This window comes from Tamandua tetradactyla, chromosome 18 (assembly GCF_023851605.1).
Source record: "Tamandua tetradactyla isolate mTamTet1 chromosome 18, mTamTet1.pri, whole genome shotgun sequence".
NCBI lineage: Eukaryota > Metazoa > Chordata > Mammalia > Pilosa > Myrmecophagidae > Tamandua > Tamandua tetradactyla.
In genome coordinates this window covers 41,344,342-41,363,235 of record NC_135344.1, presented here as the reverse complement: position 1 = coordinate 41,363,235, position 18,894 = coordinate 41,344,342, and the positions used below count along the sequence as shown (strand labels likewise).

At 35.1% G+C, this 18,894-nt stretch overlaps 1 protein-coding gene across 2 annotated transcripts in view; it reads left to right on the top strand.

Moving 5' to 3' along the window:
* The first annotated feature begins 885 nt into the window (after positions 1-885).
* PIK3C3 (phosphatidylinositol 3-kinase catalytic subunit type 3) overlaps positions 886-18,894 on the top strand; it is a 173,477-nt gene continuing 155,468 nt past the window's right edge. For both annotated transcript variants that reach the window (XM_077135585.1, XM_077135584.1), the window contains exons 1-3: positions 886-1,048; positions 8,915-9,103; positions 13,060-13,203. In XM_077135585.1, coding sequence (XP_076991700.1) covers positions 981-1,048; positions 8,915-9,103; positions 13,060-13,203 — 401 coding nt within the window. In that variant the 5' untranslated portion in view covers positions 886-980. The remainder of the gene's footprint in view (positions 1,049-8,914; positions 9,104-13,059; positions 13,204-18,894) is intronic.

Genomic DNA, 18,894 nt, shown 5'->3' with positions numbered 1-18,894 from the left:
TAGTCTAGCCATGCTCCCTTAAAATGAAGCACCCAGGACTAAACTAATAGAAAATGGAGACTTTTGTTCAATATCATCAATAATGATCAGTCAAGACAAATTAATAAACTCCGCAATGTGCTTGGCTCTAAGAGGAACAGAAAACAGAGGTATATGGAACATTATTCTTGTCTTCATGAAGTTTTGAATTTAGTTAGAATGAAGATTACAATTTTAGGTTATATTAAACATTACAAAAGTAAACATTGTAGAGGCTGAGAGGGTTCAGAGATTTGAGTTTTAGAGTCATTCCAGGATCTAATTTGATTTGGGTCTTGAAAGCTATATTGGACCTGAATAGTCAGAGTACAAACAAGTGCTCAAGCTCTTTCACCAAAGCATCACATTAATGTTGGTAGCGCCAAAACTTGCAACCAGATGAATGTGCTCTCTGTCTAGTCTTTTCCCCACTCTTTAGAGAAGAAAGAGGGTTTTTTTTTTTGCTTGAAATAGCTAATCAGTAATCAAATCTACAATTTTCTAAGTCTCTGGAATTTAGAATCGGCAAAAATTCTCACTCTTGTGATTGTTCTGTGTTTAGCCTACAGGCAGTGAAAACTTAAAATTTTTATCATCGAATTTCTTTTAGGATCGATTTTAGGTACTGCTCAAGTTCAAATGACAGCTCCTTCTTAAAAAAGAAAAAAACGTCCTATTGAAACAGGAACAGAACAGGAAGCTAGGAATGTAACCAGATACACACCGTTTCCGGATTCCTATTTACCCTTAAGCAAGATGGTGGGCATCCTCTGCACATGCGCAGGAAAAACACTTGGGCGGGACGTTTTCGGCGACTAGGCGCTCTTTCGGCTCTGATTAGCTGTGCTCCGGCTAAGGGGTGGAACCGGAAGTGCTGCTGTGTTGCAGCTCCGCTGGTTGAGTTCCGGCGTCGTTTCTGTGGCTCGTTTCCATCCGTGGCTGCTGCTTTTCCTGTCGATGCTATGGGGGAAGCTGAGAAGTTTCACTATGTCTACAGTTGTGACCTGGACATCAATGTGCAGCTCAAGATGTGAGAGAAATCCCGAGGGCAAGGAGTGGGGTTGCTGAGGTGCAGGTTCGGGAGGCAGGTTTTTGGGGGTCGGGGAGAGAAGATGGTGGCTGACCTGAAGGAGGGGCCTGTGGGTTGCCTGGAGAGCAGTGGCAGGAAAGGCGGTGGAGAGTGGAAGTTAGGAGGTGGGGCGCGGTTTGGGAAATTGAAGATGTGGTCCCTTTGAGAAAGGAAACGGTAGGAGTAAATGTAAGCCCCACAGTTTTTTAGTTTGCAGAGCATTTTGCTGTTTACAACTTTTTTGGTGGATCTTTACTGTCATTTTAGAGAGAAGAAGAAACCAAGGCTCGACAAAGACGTGGCCCCGCCGTTAATAGGAGAAGTCTCCTGGAATGGAGACTGCAGAAGTTAGGGTTAGAGAGGGCTGAGCTGTAGTGAGGATGAGATGAGCACGTGGGTGCAGTTTTTGGAGCTTGCGAGGTGATAGAGGCTTTGTCTGACTCTGGGCAGTCTGGTGTTGTGAAGCCAGGAAAGTGAGTCGGAGATGAGGGTGCCAATTGCAAAGGGACGAAGAGTCCTGCAGTAAGACCTTGGAGCACTGTGATTGAAGTCAAATGAGCAAGGGCAAGACATGCTGAGATGAGAATAATGGAGCTGAGATTGGGGACTATGTAGGACTAGGTTCTGTGCATTTTAAGGTATTGCTATAGAAGCATGTTCATTTAACAAATTATTAACCACAGTGTTACCGGACAAAGGCAGTGGATTCTTTTGCCCTACGCGCTCAATAACCAGTTTTGAGACAGCAGGGTTTCAAAAAGAGAAAGAGTTTATTACCAAGCACGTAGTAAGAGAGCAGACATCTTATGGGCCCAAAATCTGTCTTCCCTAACCGCAGTAATTCTGGTAGTTTTATTAGAGAAAAGATGGTCAGCGTTTAGGATAATGAGCACGGTGGCTCCAGATGATGTGGTTAGAGTTAATCTAATTATTTAACATGCACAGATTGATTACATGCGTAGTCACAGGTAAGAAATTGGCGAAATATTGTGAAGTATAGATCACTTGTAGGTTGAAGTCTAAGCTACTGTGTATGTCAGGTGGGCCTGTTTTTGTTAGAACCAGTCTTGGTTATGAAGATAACTTTGGGCTTGGGGTGGGTTAGTTAGGGGCTGTCTTTAGTGATTACATGACTTTAAAGTTGAAAAACTGGTTAACTGGGTACAAATAAAGGTTAGTTACAAAGTTTTTACAATCACGGGGCAGAAGATAGAGACTGTATGATCTTTTATTAGAGATCAAGGCAGCTGGGTTACAGTTAGAAATTTCAGGCATTTCCTGCTGTCTACTTCAGTACACCAGAAAGCAAAAAAGGAATATCTATGTAACAATTTGCTAATCAAAATCATGCCTTAAATTTGGTTTCTCGGTTACAACAGCATCACTCAGAATAAATATTTACTGTGTATGCTCCATCAGTATTCAGCAAATATGTGATAGACAAAGGGCTACGTGATAAATGCATTTTCTTAGTTGATGGTAATTAGATTTTTCTCATTTGTCAGATGTACCTTTGAATGTTTCCTTTTACTTCCAGAAGGCATTTACTTTAGGCTCCGACAAATCCTCACTTTGTGGTTGTGGTAAAACTAATATGTCAACACTCCCATAATGCCTTTGTATACTACTTTACACACTTCAGGTATTTTCTGTAGCAGTCATTATTAGATGCCTAAATAGAACCTGTATTGCCATCACCTGGTAAAGAGCTTTTCTCAGGCTCTCTCCTTTCAGTATTTCTTGGGCATGAATATGTGTGTTTTGAAACTTTTTTTTTAATTTAATTTTTTATTAATTAAAAAAATTACAAGAAACACAAACATTCCCAACACATACACTCAGCAATTCACAATATCGTCACATAGTTGCATATTCATCATCATGATCATTTCCCAGAACATTAGCATCAATTCAGAAAAAGAAATAAAAAGACAACAGAAAAATATAACAAACAGAAAAAAAAATTTTTTTACAGGCCATACCCCTTACTAATCCGTTTCATTGATCACTAGCATTTCAAACTAAATCTATTTTAACATTTGTTCCCCCTATTATTTATTTTTATTCCATATGTTCCTCTTGTCTGTTGGCAAGGTAGATAAAAGGAGCATCGGACACAAGGTTTTCACAATCACACAGTCACATTATGAAAGCTATATCATACAATCATCATCAAGAAACATGGCTACTGGAACACAGTGTTTTGAAACTTTTGATCATTAAAAAGACACAAAGCGAAAATAAAGGTTTCAAATCAGAGTTTTGGCAAAAATCAGTACTAATTGTCTTTTAGCTACTGAGCTAATCAGAGAATAGTAAATTCTTTTATGCTATTTATTCTACCCAGGCCTTTCATCTATTTCAGTGGTTTAAAAACAACTTGTACCTTGATGTCTCTCCTTTTAGCACCATACTTGAATATCAAAATGCTGATCAGACATCCTTGTTTTGGACATCTCAAAGCACTTTAAAAACAACTTGTCTAAAATTAAACACATCATTAGCTCACACTTCCAACATTGATCTTCCTGTATTCTCTTACCTGATTTTGGTGATTGTTAACATCATCCTTTAAGTTGGTTTACTCAGAAAACTGTAAGTTGTGCTTTTACTGTTTCTGTTTAGTCATTCACCAAGTGTCTTGACTCTACCTGCTGAGTCTCTGTGAGCTATGCTCTTTCTTCTGCCTTTCTGCCCCAGCCATAGTATACCTTTTTCATTTATAATTTTAACTGAAAAGTCTTCTAAACAGGTCTCTTTGCTTTCCATCTCATCTCTCTGGTCTGTTCTTTTTTTTTTACTTTATTGTGAAAAATAACATATATGCAAAACAATAAATTCCCAGATACATTTTAAAGAAGTAGTTATACGACAGATTTTAAAGTTTGGTATGAATTTAAGTTCCATGATTTTTCATTTTTCCTTCTAACTGCTCTAAGACACTGGAGACCAAAAGAAATATCAATATATTGATTCAGTAGTCATACTCATTTGTTAATTCCTATCTTCTCTATTATACTCTTCCTTCTCTCTCTTTTTTCCTTTCTGTGAAAAATAATACATATACACAAAAGCAATAAATTTCAGAGTACATTGTAACAGTTAGTTGTAGAACAGATTTCAGAGTTTGGTATGGGTTACAATTCCACAGTTTTAGGTATTTATTTCTAGCTGCTCTAAGGTACTACAGACTAACAGATAACAATGTACTAATTCAGCCCTTATACTCATTTGTTAAACTCGACCTTTTCTGTATAACTCCACTATCACCTTTGATCCTTCTCTCACTCTTTAGAGGTATTTGGCTGTGGCCATTCTAACTTTTCATGTTGGAAAGGCCTGTCAATAATTTGAAATAGGGGGATGGAACTCGATGTTCTGGACAGGCTGACCCCTCTGCACATCAGGGCTTATATCTAGTCTTTTCTTATGCTACTGCCAACAGTGTCATAAATACAAATCTGATTGTTACTCTCCCATTTCACATAATTCAACTAACAGACTTTAAAAAGAAATTCTTGTAACTTTTTATTTTGATATATTCAAAATATTATTTAAACACGTTTTCAGTGTATACAATTATTGATGTATTTTACTTTTTTTACATTAAGTCTTTGAAATCTGGTGTATTTTTTCTTACGTTCATCATCTTAATTCAGATTAACAACATTTCAAGTGCTCAGTAGCCATGTGTGGCTGATGGCTACCATGTTGAACAGCACAGATCTAAACTGGCCTAGATCTTTTGCTAACTGTTCACCTCACCTAGAACCAGTTTCTTTATCCAACTGTGCTAACTTTCCTTACAGAAGTTCAGGAGACTCCAAGACAAGACCATCTCTAAACTTCAGTTCTTATCTCCTCTGAACCCTTTTAACATTAATTAATCTTTTTGGTAACATTGATATTTCTTATGTCAATTATAATATTTGTCAATTTGTATAATCAGAGGTTATTTTTATAATATTTAACGACTAATAAGGTACAGGCCCTTGACCATGGAAATAGGTGCCTGATGAATTGGAACCAATGCCAGTGTGCATGGCCTGTATGATCTCAGTGTATGTACCAGCTCATTAACAGCTCAGGTTACCCTGGGTTGTCAGCTTTCCCCTCAAAATTGTAAGTTCCTTGAGGGCAGGCTTTTTTAAAATTCATCTTTGCATGTCTAAGACGGCTGCTGACCTGGACTGTACTAGGTGCTCTTTAAATATTTTAAATGAGTGAACAAATGCTACCTTGTATTTTTCTTTAAATTTTTTTAGTTAGAAAAGTTGTAGGTTTGCAGAAAAATTATGTAAAAAATACAGTGTTTCTATATACCCTCCCCTGCCATGATTAACACTTTGCAATCTTTGCAAAGTGGTACCTTTGTTTCACTTGATGAAAGAATGTTATAATTAACTATAGTCCATGGTTTATGTTAGGGTGTATTTTTCCCCCATATACCACCCTTTTATCAACATCTTGCATTGGTGTGGCAGATTTGTTATAATTCATGAAAAAACATTTTTATAATTGAACTATTAACTGTAATCCATCATTTACATTAGGGTTCACAGTGTTGTGCAGTCCTATGTTTTATCTTAATTTTTATTCTAGTAAAACATGATCTAAAATTTCACCTTTTAACCACATATATAAATTCAGTAGTGTTAACTCCATTCACAGTATTGTGTTAGCCATCATCATCATTCATTACCAAAACTTTTTTATCTCCCCAACTCATGATTAACTTTGTACCAATTGTTTATTTGTTTTTTTCCTTTCCCAAGAAGAAAAAAAAGCACCTACTTTTTTCCTAGGTGCTTAGTAGGAGAACGGATGGCTTATTGGCCCAAAATCTGTCTGTACCAATTAAGTATTAACTCCCTATGCCTGCTCCTTCCCTGGCCCCTAGCAACCTGTATTTTAGTTCCTGACTATGACTTTTGCTTATTCTCCTCATTTTATATTGGTTTAGATTATACACTATTTGTCCTTTTGTGTCTAGCTTATTTCGCTCAACATGATGTCTTCAAGGTTCACTCATGTCACATGTATCAAAACTTTGTGCTTTTTCATGACTCCATAATATTCCACTTATATCTATAGCACATTTTATTTTTCCATGCATTAGTTGGTGGACATTTGGGTTGAATAACATCAGTGTACAAATAACTGAGTCCCTGCTTTCAGTTCTTTTGGATATATACCTAGAAGTGAGATTGTCAGGCCGTATGGTAACTCTGTGCATTACTTTCTGAGGAACCTCCAAACTGTTTTCCACAGCAGCTGTACCATTTTACATTTCCAGCAACTATGAATGAGTATTTCTATTTTCCACATCCTCTCCAAAATTTGTTAATTTCTATTATTAATAGTAGCCATTTGATAATGGCTTATCAAATACATGGTTTCCAAATATGTTCTCCCATTGTTTATTTTTATAATGAAGTCCTTTGATACAAAAAAGTTTTTGCTTTTGATAAGGTCCGTGTATCTTTTGTTGCTTATGCTTTTGATGTAAAGTCTAAGAAACCATTCGTTTAGTGCAAGGTTCTGAAGATGCTTCCCTACATTTTTTTTCCTAGAAATTTTATAATCTTGGTCCTTATATTTAAGTCTTTGATTCATTTTGAGTTAAATTTTTCAGTTAACAGACTTTTAACTTTGTTTTGGTATATTATCATATATATACAAAGCAATGAAAGAAAAAAACAATAGTTTTCAAAGCGCTCTCCCACAAGTAGTTACAGGACAGATCCCAGAGTTTGTCATGGCTACCATTCCATCCTCTCAGTTTTCCCTTCTAGCTGCTCCAGAATATAGGCGGCTAGAAGGAATAAATATTTTTTTTATCATCACAGTGAACTTTTTTTTCTTTTTTGTGAAAAATAGCATATATACAAAACAGCAATAAATTTCAAAGCATAGCACAACAATTAGAGAACAGATTTCAGAGTTTGATATATGGGTTAAATTCCACAATTTTAGATTTTTACTTCTAGCTGTTCTAAGATACTGGAGACTAAATGAAATACCAATTTAATGATTCAGCAATCACATTCATTTGTTAAACCCTACCTTCTCTGTATAACTCCACCATCACCTTTGATCTGTCTTTCCCACTCTTTAGGGGTATTTGGGCTATGGCCATTCTAACATTTTCATGTTGGAAGGAGCTGTCAGTAATGTGGGGTAGGGAGATGGAACTAGCTGATATTTTGGAGAGGCTGGGCCCTCTAGGTTTCAGATCTTAATCTGGTCCAGGGACCCATCTGGAGGTTGTAGGTTTCTGGAGAGTTGTCCTTGTGCATGGAACCTTTGTAGAATCTTATATAGTGCCCTAGATGTTCTTTAGGATTGGCTGGAATGCGTTTGGTTGGGGTTTGGCAAGTTATGATTTGGTAGCAATGTTTAACTGAAGCTTATATGAGTGAACTCTAGAGTATCCTCTCAACTCTACTTGAACTCTCTCAGCCACTGATACTTTATTAGTTACATTTCTTTTCCCCCTTTTGGTCAGGATGGAATTAAATTAACAGATTTTTTTTTTTTTTTTTTTTTTTTTAAAGAGAGGGAGGAAGGGAAGGAAAGAAAGACAGAGAAGGAAGGAAGGATGGAAGGAAGGAAGGGAGGAAGAAAGGGAAACATCTTTAAACATTTTCTTGTTTTATTATATTTTGTTTGTTTGTTTGTTTTTTTACATGGGCTGGGGCCGGGAATCGAACCGGGGTCCTCCGGCATGGCAGGCAAGCACTCTTGCCCGCTGAGCCACCGCGGCCCGCCCTAAATTAACAGATTTTTGAATGTTCACTTTGTGTTGGCACTTTTCTGAATTTCGTGGTTATTTGATTTGTTTCATTGTCCAGCCTCTATTTACCTTTTCAGTTTCCTCTCTAGCTGCTTCTCCATGTGTGCTTTATATGCTAGCCATACCAGACAAGTTGCAGTTCCACAGACACATTGTCTTGCCTGTTTGTCTTTGTACGTGCTTTTTTCCTTTGGTATGAGTATCTCTTTTGCTTCCATCTCCTGTATATGGTACAGGCTTATTTCAGGCACCTGGGATATTCATCCTCTGTCCTCATGTTAGAAGTAAGGTGCGTTCTTTAGTATAGTGGGAAGAACACTCTCTTGGCTTTCTCGGATGGTTTTTATTCTCAGCTATGTTACTTATTCTGTGACCTTGGGTGAACTTGATTTCTGAGTCTCTGCTTCTTTATAAACAAGAGAATATGATGAAAATTAAGTAGAAAAGGCTATATAAAATGCCTGGCACAGTATTGGGCACAATCTTGATGTTCAAGAAATACTTCTACCTCTTTTAAAGTATCTTGTGAATATCTTTCATATTTGTAACACTGTATATTTAAATAAAAAAAGAACAGTAATACATGCACATAATAAAAAAGAATATTTGGTTAAAATTAAATTTTTTTCTCCAGGAGCTACTACTTAACTTGTTTTTATTTACTGTGCTATATTGTTCATCTTGTTTTTTCATTTCTGGGTCCTATGCCTAGCACAGTAAATGTTTGTTGAAAGAATAAGCTAAGAACTGGTCAACTTGAAATAAACAATAGGAAATTAAGTCTCTAGAAGGTAGATTAGGACTGTGTGGCAGGGTTTTAAATTAAGAGGCCCAAAATTGATGAAGTAAGAATGATTTTAGATATGTTAGGATTTAAGAGACCTCGATTAGATATAAAAGTTGCTTTAATTTCATATACAGAGAATGTTGTATAAGAAACAGGTTACCTTGACACAAATATATGGTTACTGACTATTGTGTATATGTGTGTATTTAAATGTATGGCTATAACATTGTTTTTGTGCTTTCAGAGGAAGTTTGGAAGGGAAGAGAGAACAAAAGAGTTATAAAGCTGTCCTAGAAGACCCAATGTTGAAGTTTTCAGGACTTTATCAAGAGACTTGTTCTGACCTTTATGTTACTTGTCAAGTTTTTGCAGACGGGAAGCCTCTGGCCTTGCCAGTGAGAACATCCTACAAGGCATTTAGTACAAGGTGGAAGTAAGTTGTTTTCTTGCATATGTTGGCTTTTAGGCTGCTCTTTTATTTCTTAATAAATTTTGCAAGTGTAATTTAGTAACGATTACAGAGGAATTTAATACATATAAGCATTGATAAGATAGTTTAAATCAGATAATAGCTCACTCAGATAGAATAAAGTATTATACACATTAGTGTTGTAAGAGCAGTTGAAATGAAAGAACATTCATATTTATCTTCAGTATATTGATATATTTTGATAAGCACTTGGCTGATTTACAAAATGAACAAATATAAAAACACATCCTTATCATCTTTTTATGTTCTGTTCTTTGCCCTTGAATACATAAATACTTTTAGATATTCTGAAATGTTGTTCAACCAGGAGTTTGGAGCTTTAGATATTTAAAGTGAAATCTGTTGTCATGTTCAAATCAGATTTATTAATATTATTATTATATTTTTAACATTAAAATATGTATTTTTTAAGTTCATGGTTTATTAAGCATGAGATGTTAGCAAAACATTGTCAGGATATGGGGTAAATAAATATGAAGTTCATGTTTTTCAGAAATGTATCCTGGGTCCTTAATTTAACTACTTGACACTTCTTAATTCTTTGAGTATATGGTACAGTTCTGATGCTCTGTCCATGTGTTGTATTAATATTCAGCACCCTGGTGGACTCAGTGCAGAAAATAGGTTTTGTGTCCCTCAGAATAGGAACTTAAGCCCATAGTATTTGTGCAAGACAATGTGTGGCCACATGGACAGTCATGTTATGTCATTGAGGGTACAACCCCATGTGGGAATTTTCAAATGTATAACAGTGGAGAGAATAATATAATAAACTTCATGTTTTCATCAATTGGCTTCAATAAAACTCATAGCCAATCATGTTTTATCTATACCTACCATTATTTTGAAGCAAATTCTAAACATATTTTAACTATGTATTTTTATGTATCTCTTTTTTAAAAGTGTCTGTGGCACCATCATCAAGCCTAAAACAAGGGCAGAAATTGCTTAATTGTATCATAAGTCCTTAAACTGGAATAAAGAAATCGATATAATTCTGATAGCTGTATGCAAAATTCTGTATGTCTTACACATTTCTCCAGAGGTAGAGTTCAAATTAAATATTTTGAAGTGGCCTGTGCACTCCCAAAAGATTTCAAACCACAATTTTAGATCTAGAAGGCCAACATGTATGGTGAATCCCACTTTTCTTGGTAAGGAATATTGTTTAGTGGTTTTGTTCCATTCCTTGGTAAAAAGGAAATTCCCAATTAGAGGGAGGCTTAAGTCTTCTTCGTCCTCCCATTTGTCAATTCCTCTTTGCCTTATAAATGTATTATATTATATTTGCAAGTATATAAATATCCTTGCTTGAATGTTTTTGGTTTATATTTTTTAAACTGTAATAATAAAGTAAGTGAATACAATTAGAATAGGATAATGGCTTTTTAAAACTTTAAAAGCCCCAAAGAGCTGTATAGAAAATAGGTTGAAGAAAATACCTCATATTCAGTAACATGAGTAGGTTTTTTTTAAATGAAAATATACTGTTTTTTGCAGATTTTTTGTATACCCTCCACTTTAGTATTTAAAGCTTGAATTGGTTATTAGTTTATCAAAGCAAAATAAAACCTGCCTAAAATGAATGAGGGCAAACTTTAATATATATGTATATACACGTTTTCCTAAAACAAATACACAATAAACTGGGGAAAGAAATTATACCATAAAAGAATCTCTTGCTATCCATATTTTTGTATTTCCGTAAGTATTTTTGTTAAGTATTTTAAGTATTAACAGCTAAGTATTTTTGTAATATGAGATGCCAAATTATTGAAATCTGTTTGGTTTTGGAGTTCTGTAGTGAGTAATGTGAGTTCTAATAAAGAGTAATTTGTCCAGAATTTGTCCTAATCTATTGTATGTTAAGTTGTGTTATGCTATGCTATAATAAGAGAAACCATAGTGTGGGAAACTTGTACTTTGTTTAATTACATTTAAGGTTAAGTTCTCAGTTTTAGGAGGTTACTGCAAATCTCAAGTTTCTATATGAATATTCTGTGGGCAAGTAGTTTAAATTTCTTTTAGAAATCGGTATTCTGCCTTGACCCTTAAAGGATTTGAAGTGACTTTTGAGAGTCACATATAGCAGCCATCTAATATAATTTAAAAATTAGGAAGTCAGACTTTATGAATGATTAGACTAGGGGGTTAATACAAGGATGTGGCAGAGAGGAGTGGTGGAGGGCACAGGGTGGCAACTGGAATGTCAAGATTCAGGCTCTAAGGTCTTACAAAGTTTTGAAAGTTGCCGATGAATTTAGCTTAGTGGGGGTGGGGGTGGGAGGGGAAGGGATGATGTGTGGGAATGGAGAGAACAGAATGGTGTTCAACGTACACAGCTTTCTTATGTCCGACTAGATCTTTCCATACATTTGGTAATATTTTAGAGAAGTTTCCAAACTAGCTGTAGAATCATTTACTTCAAAAGAACTCTCTTGTAGAAGCCCAAAATGGAAAACAGATGGACGGGGAGTTGCTTTGACTTAAAGAGGTGTTGGGGTCCTGGGGTTGGATAGCAAAAGGTTTGAGACCAATGATTTGTTGTTATATGTATCATCTCCTTGTCATTAAAGGGCAAACTGCAAAGGTGTGAAATTTCACAGTTCATTTTGAATATGGTAACTGATTTTCCTCTTTAACTTTAGCCTTTGTTAATTAACTTCAGTGTAATGGAAAACAGTTCTGAGTCTTGGCATTTTAAACCTGGTTTACCATGTGAGAAATAAATGTGTTCGTTTAGTTACTCACGGTTATCTGTAGTGGAGAATGACTTTCTTAAGCATACATACAGTTTATTTTTTTAAGAATGTCATGGAAGAAAAGGTTTTAATGACTTCTTGAATTCTTGAATTCAAGCATCTCTAATTTTCCTTGAGGTCCTTGAATGCATATAATAGATATGTGCAAAAATGATTTGTCATTTAAATTTTTGAAAATTCTCTTCAGCTTTTTACTGATGGAGATGTATTTGATCTAGACTGTTGGGATATGGCTCTTTGAGAATAATTTTGCATAAACAGAAGCTTTTTCCCTAATCGTTCAATGTGTCTGCCGTGTATTACATTGTGTATTACTTGGGTAGTCTTTAGGGATTATACAGGCACTCTGCTGTTTAAGGGAGTTGTAATTATCAAGTGAATCCAGTGTGAGGTGTAAATGCAGAAGAAAATTTTCCACGATGAGTAGAGGGTAAAAGAAGAGATGTGCTGTCATTACTATATTAAGAATAAACATTCCTTCGTCAGATAATGCATAATATATGCAAATATATGTATATATATTTGTTTTTAAAGCTTTAAAATATTTTTAAAGCATAAAGCACAAATAACTAAGCATTGTTAATAGAAATAAGGTGACTTCAGGTGTAGAAAAATCTCACATTAAAAAGAAGTTACATATCTGTCTAGAGCATTATGATAATTTCTATTTGTAAGGGTTTTTTTTTCCCTCCCTGTTTATTGAAGCACTGCTGTGCAGTATAGGACATCAGTAGTGTTTTAAGGGTAATAAGGATAATTCTGATTTTCTCTTCATAGAGTAAAATTTTGTTTTGAAGAACAATAACAGAAAAAAATAGCATTTGGGTTCAAAAAGTTCAACATTTAACGTTCTCTCAGATGTCTGTTAGGCATTAACATGTTCCCTAGTGTCTTAGTGATACTGTTTGAGTGTCTTAGGTTTTACTAGTGTTATTTTTCATGTTATCTATTTTTAAATTTTTTTCTTATATGTTCACTATTTACATTAAGGTTGATTATATAAAAATCCAGGTAACTGGGACATTTTTTCTTTAAATATTAGCTTAGTCTTTTGGGAATTTTTTCTATGGCCAAATCTTGGTTTGTTAATTTAAAAAAGGTTGTATGTATCTGATTATGTTGACTTTATTTTCATAGCTGGAATGAATGGCTCAAATTGCCTGTGAAGTATCCTGATCTGCCCAGGAATGCCCAGGTGGCCCTGACCATATGGGATGTGTATGGACCAGGAAAAGCAGTTCCTGTGGGAGGAACAACGGTGTCACTCTTTGGAAAATATGGGTGAGCATTTAATTCTGCTAATTTGTAGGAGAGTTGTAGCTTTCTGGCATTTTTCTTTTCTGGGAGGTTTTCACAGTTTATACCTACTCTTGTTCTCTGTGTATTAGGTATTGAAACCAGTTTGATACAACATGTGATTCGGTAATTTATGAGTCTGACATTTCCTACAGGAGAATGTATAGATAGAGTGACTAAGAAGCACAATTTATATTACTCTACTGTTAATGTTTGATAATATGATTTTTAAACAAAATATCAATCACTGGGAACTAGAACCTTGCTTTTAGGAAAAAAAAGGCTGGCATTAATTATAACTGCTTTGCTAAAGGGTTTTTCTTCTTTGTCATAGTAATGACAGAAAGTAGTGACAGATAAACAGGATTGAAATACATTAATTTACTAATGATGGTGATGACTTTAATAGAAAAGTTGTTCATTTAAAAAAATTGCAAATAAAAGCAGTTTATGATTAAAAAGAAAACTTACAGTCTTGCAAGTTACAGTCTCTCTATACCTATTCTCCTGTCACAGAGGTTTCACTCTTTATCTTAAGAGAAATGTTGATGTTTTATTTTTCTTGCACGAATTGAGTGTTTTTCTCTAAAGATTTTGGTCCTTCATGAAATACTTGGTTATCCTGATATACAGTTCATATAGGAAAAGCAGATGTTTGATTTTTGTTTTTCCTTTTACAATTTTAAAAATAATGAGTTAGTGCCTTAGTAATTCAGAGGTGACAATTGATGTGTTTTGTTTTTGCCATGAACTTTTAGATTTAATTGTTTTTGATGTGTTGAAGTCTGTTACTACCTTTACTCTTTGTGACATACCATTTTCATGTAGGCCTTACACTCTTTTGACAGTACCTCAGTAGTCATTGTTAGCTTCTATGCTTTCTTGTAGACAGACTATTCCAGGTTCATGAGATAAATTTTCTGCCTCAGAAGGTTCTCTTTATTATCCTTATGTACTCAACTTTTGTATTACGTCTAAGAGAGGCAGTGTAGTACAAAGTATAGTAGAGAGCAAGTTGTGGGACTGGATTTTCTGGGTTTGAATCCTGGCATCTTTGCTGAGTATCTGTACAACCTTGGCACATTGTTTAATCTCCTTTGCCTCAGTTTCCTGATCTGTAAAACAGTGATTACAATAATGTTTGCCTCATAAAATAGTTATGATGGTTAAATTGAATAAGCTTAATGAGTTTAGCTGTCATAACTTCTGGACTATTTTGTCAGTTTTGAATACTATATATTATAAAATAAAATATTTTAACATTAAATAGGGATGACTCACCTCATTAGTCTTCTTTTGGAATTTCTCTGGGTATTTTCCATGTTTGTTTTTTTTACCAGATAAATTTTAATGTTATTTTCTCCAGTTAAAAAAACAGTAACACATTGTTATTTTGTTGGAAAATTTTACCGAATTATGCTAATTTAGGAGAGAACTGATATCTTTAAAATTTTGAAATCTTTTACCCAGAAATAGGGCATGTCAGAAAGGCTTCAATTTTTGAATAAAATTTCTATATAATCTAATTTAGAATAGCTTGGTTCTTCAGGAATGCATAGAATTCAGTTTAATCTAGCTGTTAAAGAAATGTTTATTAGTGATATCCATACAGGAACGAGAATTTAGACACAGTCTAGAACCTTGGAATCTCCAATTTTTCAACATAATTTTTAGTAAAATAGGATGTTACAGGGCAGGCAATGGTTCTCACCTGCCATGCCGGAGACCCGGGTTTGATTCCCGGAGCCTGCCCATAGAAAAAAAAAAATAGAATGTTACAACAGACCAGACAGTGTTACTGAATCAGTGTTGTTCCTTTTCTAGACATTTGTTTCTCCTTAGTTTTCTCTACTAGGATGTCTTTTGCTTGCCACAGAGAAAAAAATACACTATAGTTTATTGTGCATGGGTCTTAGTGGCTACATGTTTTTGAGAGATGGCCAGACCTCTTGGCATTTCCTCCTGGGTTCCTCACAAGTGGTTTACCTTTCAGAGTAGCAGCCAGAAGTTCCCTTATAAAAATATCTTTTTAACACTTGTGCATTTTAGATGACCCTAGGTTCCAGCTTCAGGAGATTTTCTGACTAGGCTATCGGTGTTGAGCAATTGTGTTTTCCACTGGGACAATTGCATTTTCCACTGAAGCATGGTGAAATGACTTGTCAAAAGCCAGCAAACTTTTGCATACTCTCTTCAGTTGAAATGTAATGCGCTACTTTATGTGGTTTTTGACAAATTTTTTAAGAAGTACTTAAATCAGTGGTAATCAGTCTTTTGTATGAGAATTATCTGGGGAGCTTATTGGACACACATTCTTAGGTCCTCCCTCGTTCATTAAATTTGGGATTGGGCCCCAGAATTAGCATTTTTAATAAGCATCCTGAATGATTTTGTGGAAAGTGGCCTGTGGATCACATGTTGAGAAACACTGCATTAACTTTTTTTGTAGTAGTTTATCTGTATTACTTATATGTACAGTTATTTTCATGCATTCCTTTTTTCTTCTTTCTCTGGTGCCCAATTTACTTGTATTTCTACATATATCTTAGTAAGAGAAAAAATTATTTGCCTCCCAGCTAAACCATTGCTGGGTATGTGCATGAAAGACAAATCAGTATTTCTTGTTCTACTTAAAACATTAACTAAACCCCAAGGATTTCCGCACAGGTCGTAGTGGCAATAAGTTGGAGTTAAGTTTTCTGTTAAGTAAATTAAGACTTCGAAGCCTGAAAAGTCATCTACTTGGTTCATGGTATTCCTCCATGTCCTGAACACATCAGATGTCAGATAAAGATGAAATGTATTGATGAATAGCACTGATTCTGTGACGTCAGTAGCTCCCCCAGAGCTTGGTTTCTCAAACTTGAGCCACTTACTTACCATATTTCTGTATAAATATACTCTATGTGATTTTTATTTAACCTGTTTCACTGTTTTTGTTTCTATTTATTTTGAAGGAAAAACTTGATATCTCTGCTGTAAATGTATCATTTAACATTAGTGGGTAATGTTATAAACAAATACAAAGAAAATTATTTTTAAAAATATGATTATATCTAATTAAAATTAAATCATTACCACAACCCTTGTGGAAATACAAATGATAATAAATTTATTAGCTTTACAAAATATGCATGCTATATCTGCAAAAAAGTCCTTAACAATGTTGTTCTGTTTATTTTCTAGTCAGAAATAAGGGGATATTCAGCTCAGTGTCACTTTATTTGAGGAAGATGAGGCTTTATTTCCAGTTTTTCTTTATAAATAAGCCAGTTTCTATATGACTGCAGGCAGCTAGCCAAATCATAAAATTTAGATTTTTAATACAGTTTCATGGACACTTTGAGCAGTGGGCAAGGAGTGCAAAAAAGCTAGATCACCAATTCCTATTCCCCCTTGGCTGTTGCTGTATTTATCTTTGCCTCAGAAGAAGGAATGCTAAGAAACTTTACAAAGTTAAAATAGCTCCTTTTTCTGTCTGTGTCCTGGGGCCTTGCTCTGAGGGCTGAGTGAATTGTGTTGGAGAAAAGCCTAGGTATTCACATCATTTTATTGCACTTCTTATGTACCTTTGGACTACAAAAATAGAATATTTATGATATTCCAGGTGCTCATAGTAGAGTGCAAACATGCACTTGTACTGCTGGGTCACAGCTGCTTCTTTGCATGGTACTGCTGACACCCAGGGAGAGAATGTAACATGTCTTCTGGGTGGCCTCTGCAGAAAGCCTGTGCAAATGTTCTATCTGCAATTGAAAATCATGTCATTTGACACTATAGTTATCTTAATTTGGGAAACACTGACTTAAACCATGGCTTCCTCAAGTATATCTTAAGCAATGAAATAGCACAGATTGATCCCTTTGTTCCTAAAGAGTGCTAGTGTGCACTTAATAATTTTTAGAAAGTAGTCCTCAAAGCATCCAGTATTAAAGTATTTTGTTTGTAACATGGGAATCTTGTGACTTCAAACTCTTATTTGCTTATAACTCTTTTGTGTACTTATCATTGTGAAACAGAGTTTTTTGCAGAATACTTTCATTAATAATTAAAAGACTGATTTGTTAGGATAAGGCTAGAATTTATTGTCCTTAATTCGAAAACCTAGCATGTGAGCTTTCTAAGTAGTCAAGGAATGGATTGATCATTAAGTGGAATTGGCAAAGAACCATAGGAAAGTTACAGATTTCTCCTACAGATGTTTTTTCGAAGTGTGAATTCTGAAGTTGAGGCAGTTGCCGGTATGGAGTGACTTGGCACTGGAAACTGGGGCATCAGTAGCAGCTGTTGCTGGCGCCTCTGCTGGAGTCTGAAGGAGATCCTGCTGTGCCATTTCTTCCATCTTATGTGTGTGGTTTAATTTCCCAAGTGGACCTGATGCTGTGACCATCTTCTATCTTACCACCTGGAGACTGTAACTTTGCAAAGGTTCCATTAGTGTCAAAAGAAAGTAATATGTTTAGTTGATCATTACAGTCACTTGGCATCACCTCTGTCCTTAAATCTATCCTTAAATCTCTCCAGATCATCCCAAGGCACCTAAGTCATTTAGTAACTGATTTGCTGCCAAATATGCTTTTTTTTTGGTTTAGTTAAGTTCAGCCAGTCAGATATTCATATGGGAGAGAGGAGAGGGCAGCCTTCTACTATTTCTGAAGATACATTTAAGGGATATTCATTTATAGTGTTACCATTACCTCACTGTACTGAGTTCCTTAAAGATTGCTCTAGTAGGTCTGTTTGATGTTGAATCTAACTTTTTTTGTTTTGTTTTGTTTAACATGATAAGTATCAAGAACTTTCATCCTTTACAGCCAATCAGTACAATGTATTTTGGGTCTGTAAGTTAGACCTCTCGTAGATATGGCTGCTGGGTGTTAGACATTTTATCACTAACCTTTAGAACGCTTACAACATAGGGTTCTCAATCTTATTATGCTCATGAGCTTGTAGCTATCCTTTGTCATTCCCAATCTAAGTGTTTGTACCATCATTGTATACAATACAAGTGTACTGAAATTATCTGAGGGAAATCTATGAAGAAATGTTCCATTAGTCAGAACATTATAAAGCATCATTTATGTAAACCTTTTTGAATTTAGTAGATATTTTTAGAGATGGAAAGAATATACTAATATATCTAACATGTACCCTTATTATCTTTTTAACATTTTTTGTTGTGAAATACAACATTTATACAAAAAAGCAGTGTGTTTCAAAGTATATTGTGACAAGTAATTATAGAACAGATTTTAGAGTTTGATATGGGTTACAGTTCCACAATTTTAGGTTTTTCCTTCTAGGTGTTCTAAGACACAGAAGATTGAAAGAAATATCAATATAATAATTCGGGAGTTATATGTATTTGTTAAAGCCTATATTCTCTGTTATAACTCCTCCTTCTCATTTGTTCCTTTTCCTAATCTTTAGGGGTATTTGGGCTATGCCCATTCTAACTTTTTCGCGTGGGAAAGGGATGTCGATAATATGGGGTAGAGGGATGAAACTGGTTGATATTCTTAGAGAGGCTGGCCCCTCTGGATTTCAGGACTTAATCTGTCCTAGGAACCTATCTGGAGGTTAGGTTTCAGGAAAGTAATCTTAGTGCACGAAACATTTGTAGAATCTCAGTTAAAGCCCTAGGTGTTCTTTAGGGTTGACAGGAATGGTTTTGGC